Source organism: Hyaena hyaena, unplaced genomic scaffold (assembly GCF_003009895.1).
Source record: "Hyaena hyaena isolate Hyena2069 unplaced genomic scaffold, ASM300989v1 scaffold_195, whole genome shotgun sequence".
In the NCBI taxonomy this organism is placed as follows: Eukaryota; Metazoa; Chordata; class Mammalia; order Carnivora; family Hyaenidae; genus Hyaena; species Hyaena hyaena.
Genome location: NW_024080827.1, coordinates 1062900 through 1070267, shown reverse-complemented (window position 1 = coordinate 1070267; position 7368 = coordinate 1062900). Strand labels below are relative to the sequence as shown.

Below are 7368 nucleotides of genomic sequence, written 5' to 3'. Positions count from 1 at the left end.
AAAAAAAAAAAAAAAAAAAATAAGAACCATGAGCCAAAACCAAGAGTCAGACTCCCAACCAACTGAGCCACCCATGTGCCCCTAAGTATCACTTTCAATATGGCCAAATGTATTTTTCTTTTCTTTATAGCTTGTGCCTTTTTCTATCTTGTCTAAGAAATCCTACCTCAAGTCACACAGATAAAAAATATCTTCATATTTAGGAGCACCTGGGAGGCTCAGTCTGTCAAGCCTCCAACTCTTGGTCTAGGCTCAGTCCGGATCTCAAGGTTCGGAAGATCGAGCCCCACACTGGGCTCTAGGCTGACAGTGGGGGAGCCTATTTGGGGGTCTCTCTTCCTCTCTCTCTGATCCTGCCCAGCCTTTTCTCAAAATAAATAAACTTCAAAAAAAAAAAAAAAAAGCATTCATACTTAAGTCCTCAATCTATCTGCCCTTGAATAATGTGAAGTAGGAATCTTTTTATTTTTTCCATATGTAAAAATCAATGATCCCAGTGAAGTTTATGTAATAGTCAGTCTTTTCCTTACTAATTTCCAATGCCAGCTTTGTTATGCATCAGGTTTGAGTGGGTCATATTTGAGTGGACTTTTTATGCTTTTCCATTTTTCTCTTTGTTATCTGTGTGTCAGTGCCATTTTACTTTAATTACTATGGTCTTGTAAGTCGTCTGGGTATATGGTATGGCAAATCTTTACACTGAGATTTTCTTACTCCTCCAGATGTTTTGGCTGTTTTTGTCCTTTGCACTGCCATATAAATATTAGAATCAGTTTGTCAAGTTCCACTATAAATGGTTTTAAAAATCTAGTTTGACAGTCTTTGTCTTTTTTTGTTATTTTTTAATGTTTTTTTTTTTTTCTTTTGAGAGACAGAGAAATATACTGTAAGTTGGAGAGGGGCAGAGAGAGAGGGAGACAGAATCGGAAGCAGGCTCTAGGCTACGAGTGGACAGCAGTGAGCCCAGTGTGGGGCTTGAACCCACGAACCGTGAGATCATGACCTGAGCCAAAGTCAGACCTCAGCTGACTGAGCCACTCATGCATCTTGACAGTCTTTTAACTAGAAAGTTTAATCTTTTTGCTTTGATTATGATTACTGGTAATCATAATATTTAGACTATTTTAACTACCTTATTCTGTGCTTTTTATTTCTCATATTTTTTTTTCCATGTTTCTTTTTTTCTCCCTCCCCACTATCTTCACCCTCATTTCATTATTTTATCTCCTGTTAATTTGGAACTTATATACACTTTCTTTTACTCTTTTAAGTAATTAATCTAGAAATTTCAATGTGAATATTAAACCTAAAAGTTAACAAATATCATCACTCTCCTCTTGGGAAATACAAGGGCATTAAAATAGTCTCATCAATCCTGTCCTAACATATATATATATATACACACACACATTATGTACACACACACATTATATATATATATATACACATATATAATATACATATATTTATACATATATATAATACATGTATAAAATGCAGTTTTATTATGTATATATGCAATTTTCTCCAGGATTTTTGTTTTGTCACTAGTTTTCACCCTCTCTGCTGTTATTAATGATATGAAGACAACGCCTGTCTCCATTGACTCACAAGTTTCCCATTTTCTTTATCTACTGTTTAGTGTTGCATCTACTATTTTCTGAGAGCTTTCCTTCCCTTTGAAGGATGTTTTAAAGAAATTCCTTAAGTGAGACTCTTTTGATTGTAAATTCTCCCAATGCTTGTGTGAAAGACAGTTTCACTAGATATAAATGACTAGTTTGACGGCTATTTTCTTTCAGCCTTTCAAAGATATTATTCCTTCTCTGCCTTTCATTTGTGCAGCTGAAAAGTTTATTGGTCGAATCATTGTTCTTTTGTAGAAAATCTTGTTTCCTCTCCAGATGCTTTCATTTTATTTATTTGTGTACAGTATACTGGGCTTCCTGTGTCAGAGGATTGTTGTCTGTGTGTCAAATCTTAACACATTCTCAGCTCTCTTTTAACATTGCTTTTCTCCTTTCATACATCATTTGGTCTTCCTCCCTCTGTCCTCCATGTCTCTTAACCTTTCCTTTTTATCTTCTATTTTTTTGCTATCTCTGTGCTATATTCCAAGTAATTTCTTTGCATGTATATTCCAGTTCACTAATTCTCTCTGTACTTACCTGTATGTAACTCAACTCTGTATTTAACTGTACTCAATGTTTTGGTTAAGCTATTCATTTTCTATTTTTAATTATTCTATTTTATATTTCTGTAAGTACTGTGCAATATTTTTAACGATCTGCCTATTTTTCTTTTGTTTCATTTTCAATTCCCTAGATTTCTTTTTTAAAAATTTTAAATGTTTATTATTATTTATTTTTGAGAAAGAGAGACAGAGCATGAGACGGGGAGGGGCAGAGAGAGAAAGGGAGACACAGAATCCAAGGCAGGCGCCAGGCTCCGAGCTGTTAGCACAGAGCCCAACATGGGGCTCAAACGCATGGACCACGACGAGATCATGACCTGAGCTGAAGTCAGATGCCCAACTTACTGAGCCACTCAGGTGCCTCTCAATTCCCTAGATTTCATAAACTTATTAAATATACCTATTTTATTGGCTGAATCTGATAACTAATATCTGCAGTCTTTGTGGCCCAATTCTACAGTTTGTTATGTTTGCTAACTCTTACCCTCTTCATGGTGACTTATTTCTTCTTTAGTGATCTTTTATATGTTTGTGTTGTTTGGAACTTTGGAACTTTCTTTTTCCTTTACGGTTGAGTTTAAAGGGCATTCTTCTAGAACGATTTGTGTTTCCTTCTGACAGATTTAGGGGCATTACCAACAGGGAAATACTTTCAATTGTAATTTCAGCTGAAGTTTTGTTTGGGCATACAGGTAGTGTGAATTCCAATTGCCAGTGTGAATAAATACAACTTAGTTATTAGGAATTCCTTGTTTCTTGTTTCTCTTCCATCTAGAGTCAAGGCTCAAACAGGCAGGATTCCCTTCAGCAAAGCAGGTCTTTCCTGGCTTACTTGTCATTGACGTTACATCAAGAGTCCCAACTCTGCACCTGAGTCTCTACTTCTACCCTCCTCCCTGCCCTGGCACCACACATTACCTCTTTCCCCAATAGCCTTGCAGCTTGCTGAAGCCCAGGTCCAGGCATTAGGAATTATTCAACAACCTCAGAGCAAACACTATTCCAGGCTCTCACCTGTGTGTTATCTGCTTTGTTGTTTCCGGTCTCTGAGTTTTCCCCCCTCACCTTATTTCTGTTTCAGGCATGATTTTAAAAACGGTTTAAATATCTTTTTCATCACTCCTATGTGTTCTCTCCTGGGAGAAGTTTTTTTGCATATTTGCTATGCTAGAAAGAATAGAAGGATGGCCTATTATGGTTTTTAATACAAATCAATTAATAAAGTAAGTAAAATGTGGAACACAGGGGTTTTTTTTTTTTGATATATCTATATCTGCAAAGATATACATCATCACCCTGTTCCTATATATTAATGACTTATTAGCAGCAACTACTCCCTATACTATCTACTCTCTAAAGACAGTTATAGTTTATAGTATTCACTTAAGAATGGGCTGTTTAAAGTAATCCAGTTAAGAAATAGGCAGAAGACATGAATAGACATTTTTCCAAAGAAGACATACAGACAGGCACATGAAAAGATGCTCAACATCACTCATCATCAGGGAAATACAAATCAAAACCACAAGGAGATACCACCTCACGCCTGTCAGAATGGCTAAAATTAACAACTCAGGAAACAACAGATGTTGGTGAGGAGGAGGAGAAATGGGAACCCTCTCACACTGTTGGTGGGAATGCAAATTGGTGAAGCCACTTTGGAAAACAGTATAGAGGTTTTCTTAAAAAGCTAAAAATAGAACTACCTCACAACCCAGCAGTTGCACTATTAGGTATTTACCCAAAGGATACACAAAAATACAGAATCAAAGGGATACGTGCATCCTAATGTTTATAGTATCACTATCACCAATAGCCAGACTGTGGGAAGAGCCCAAATGTCTATCGACCAACGAATGGATAAAGAAGATGTAGTATATATACACAATGGAATATTACTGAGTCGTCAAAAAGAATGAAATCTTGCCATTTGCAGTGATGTGGATGGAGCTGGAGTGTATTATGCTAAGAGAAATAAGTCAGTCAAAGACAAATACAATATTATTTCATTCATATGTGGAACTTAAGAAACATAACAGATGAACATAGGGGAAGAGGAGCAAATATAAGATAAAAACAGAGAGGGAAACAAACCATAAGAGAGTCTTAACTACAGAGAGCAAACTGAGGGTTGCAGGAGGGAAGGTAGGTGGGGGATGGGCACTAAGGAGGGCACTTGTTGGAATGAACACTGGGTGTTGTATGTAAGTGATGAATCACTAAATTCTTCTCTTGAAACCAATATTGCGCTGTTAACTAACTAGAATTTAAATAAAAATTTGAAAATAAAAGAATAGCCTGTTTAACATATGGCTGCTATTCACATGAGATTGTGATGGGTATGGTGCTTTGCAGCCAGAGAATGCGTGTGTATACTTAAGGGCCCAGTGTTGATGTGCCTCTGTAGCGATGCCTTACATGCTGTACATCCTCAAATCTTGGAGATAATGTTTGCTTAATCTGAATTCAATGAATTCAATCCCTAAAATATTAAGTATAACACTTAATAGTTATCTTGCTATAGTAGAAAGTGCATGAGTTCTGAAGCCAGAGGCCTAGATTCGAATCCCACTAAAGTGATGGAGGACGCATAATGAAGACATTGTGAAAAGTGCGAAGCATCTTTGAAATGTTAATTTCCGGCACTCAGTATAATGCCCGGTCAGCACCCACAGTTGTTCACTGAAAAAATGAACTAAGGATTATTACCCTCTCTGGTACCTTCAGACTTTTCTACAGAAAGTGAGCCTCATAGTAATAAAAAAAGTGTTCATCATTTCTTTCACCCCTAATGATCTCGATATAGTGATTATCTTAAGTACTATAAAGTACAGTAATTAAGAGGGCAATAATTTGGGGCACCTGGGTGGCTTAGTCGGTTGAGCGTCCGACTTTCGCTTAGGTCATGATCTCGCGGATCGTGGGTTCGAGCTCCGCGTCGGGCTCTGTGCTGACTGCCAGCTCGGAGCCTGGAGCCTGTTTCAGAATCTTTATCTCCCTCTCTCTGACCCTGCCCTGCTCATGCTGTCTCTCTCTCTCTAGCTCCTAGAAATAAATAAAAATAAAAAAAAATTTTTTTAATTAAAAAAAAAAAGAGGGCAATATATTGAAATTTTAACATATTTTTAGCAGCAGCCCTAACTGGCTATGAAATACTCACTGCTGTTGCTTGTGGGTTGTCAGGGAAGTCATCCAGGAGCTCCTGCGGAGGGTTTAACGGCTTGAGGTAACGAGTGATAAAGACGGTTTTTCCACTTATGTCCGTCACTGTTGTGAGGCACTGACGATGTGGAAACTTTAAGGCACATTCAGCTTGAAACTTCTCTGTTGCTTGAAGCAATTTCTCGTCTTCCTGAGAATCAAACTTCACAAACAAAGACTCCGTGGAGTTTACATATGATTACAGGAGACACAGTAGAAAGTGATGAGATCCTATAGTCAACATGAATGACACATGTGCCTCAGGAACTACTATTACATGGCCCCTTACAATACTGTCGTGCCCTGGTGTCCCTAGGGCTTTATTTAATTATACTTATAATCTAAAAATGAGATGGATTCATTAAATACTTAAAATATATTGAACAGGATTGAAAGAAAGTAGTCAACAGGCAAGCAGTCCTCTGGAAACGAGAACAGCCTATAAAATGTAGACGGATGTACTAATTCTGATTGATGAGAGCAAGCAGTAGTTTTTTATGTATTTTGACATTGGTTTTAGAGGGGAGAGGGGCTCAGAAATCTAATATCTCAAATGCAAAGCTTGAGCAACTCGTGTTAAATGCACCACACCCCCGTCAGCCCTCAGTTTGTTCTCGGGGTGGTGGGGAGGGGAAGTGGGGTGATGGGCATGGAGGAGGGCACTTGTGGGGATGAGCACTGGGTATTATATGGAAACCAACTTGACAATAAACTGTTTAAAAAATGTGGTTTTGTCCTCATATGTAAATATCCTCAAATATAAAAAAATGTCCTGGGTTTTTCTTTGAAAAAAAAAAAAAGCACAACAAATCGACAGATATATACTGATGTGTTAAAAAGTGTTAAATCCATAATGAATGTGATATAGAATAGTAAGGGTCTCAGGGAAAAAAAAGAAACAGAACTAGAAACATCAAGTGTATTATATTTATTTTAAGTTGTTCGCTAATCCAAGATTAGCTACCAATTCCCTGACCTTTAAAGATTTTAAATAATCTCCGCACCCAATGTGGGACTCAAACTCATAACCCTGAGATCCGGAATTGCATGCTCCTCAGACTGAGCCAGCCCTGATTCCCAGACTTTTGTTAGTAACTCAAAGCAGATGAAACAGAACAAATTTTAGTTGCATTTAGACACATGTTCTAAAAAATGGCTTGAAAAAAGCAGATATTTAAATGTTTTTGCAAGATTTCTGTTGCTTAGTATAAAAACATATGCATGGTTGCTTCTATTTTGAAGTGTTTCAGGACAAACTCAAATACAATTTTATTAGAAAAGTTAAATCTTAAGTAGGATTTAGATTCTAGGCAGTGCTTGAAAATTTGTTTGTTTTGAGAATAGAAATGCACCTAGCTATCCTTCTCATACTCTGCTTTATTATTATTATTATTATTATTATTATTAGCATTTAAAACCACTGGTATGTTTACTCTGTCTCCCTGTAAGATTCCTGAAGTCAAGGATTTTGTTTAGATCTTGTGTTTTGGTTTTGTCTTTGTTTTTTATCTCCAGTACCAAGAATACTACCTGGCACATAATACATATAGGCGGAGTTTAACAAATATTGTTGATTGAATGAATGGGAAGAGATCTTATTACTTTTTTCTGAGTTTAGATAGAATCTAGGATATCCTTAATATTTTTGACTTCTGTTACCCTGGAGCTGGACTGTAGCTCCAATTCCTAATTTGATTGCTGTATCCCTAGAAATTGGGGTAGTGATTGTGAGGGGTTAGGTAGGATGGAGACGTTCTCAGAAGCCTCCTATGTGTTCTCATGGGATGTCCCTGACATCCGAATCTGAACATCATCATCATAACCACCTACCTGAGGCAAAGTGCCAACACATGGGAACCACCCAACAGATGGTTATGATGGATATGTAAATAAAGGGAAAAGGTGAGCTTCTGAGACTTTGCTATGGATGTGTCACAGACTCCTAGGATAGAATTGTGAAGCCAGATATCATT

The 7368-nt window shown here is 37.2% G+C and overlaps 1 protein-coding gene across 4 annotated transcripts in view; it reads right to left on the bottom strand.

Moving 5' to 3' along the window:
* The window catches only part of CC2D2A (coiled-coil and C2 domain containing 2A), a 132993-nt gene that overhangs the window by 17366 nt on the left and 108259 nt on the right, over window positions 1-7368 (bottom strand). For 3 of the 4 annotated variants that reach the window (XM_039241550.1, XM_039241551.1, XM_039241553.1), the window contains one exon: window positions 5355-5558. The exons of the other annotated variant lie outside the window; for it this stretch is intronic. In XM_039241550.1, coding sequence (XP_039097481.1) covers window positions 5355-5558 — 204 coding nt within the window. The remainder of the gene's footprint in view (window positions 1-5354; window positions 5559-7368) is intronic. 4 annotated transcript variants of the gene reach the window in all.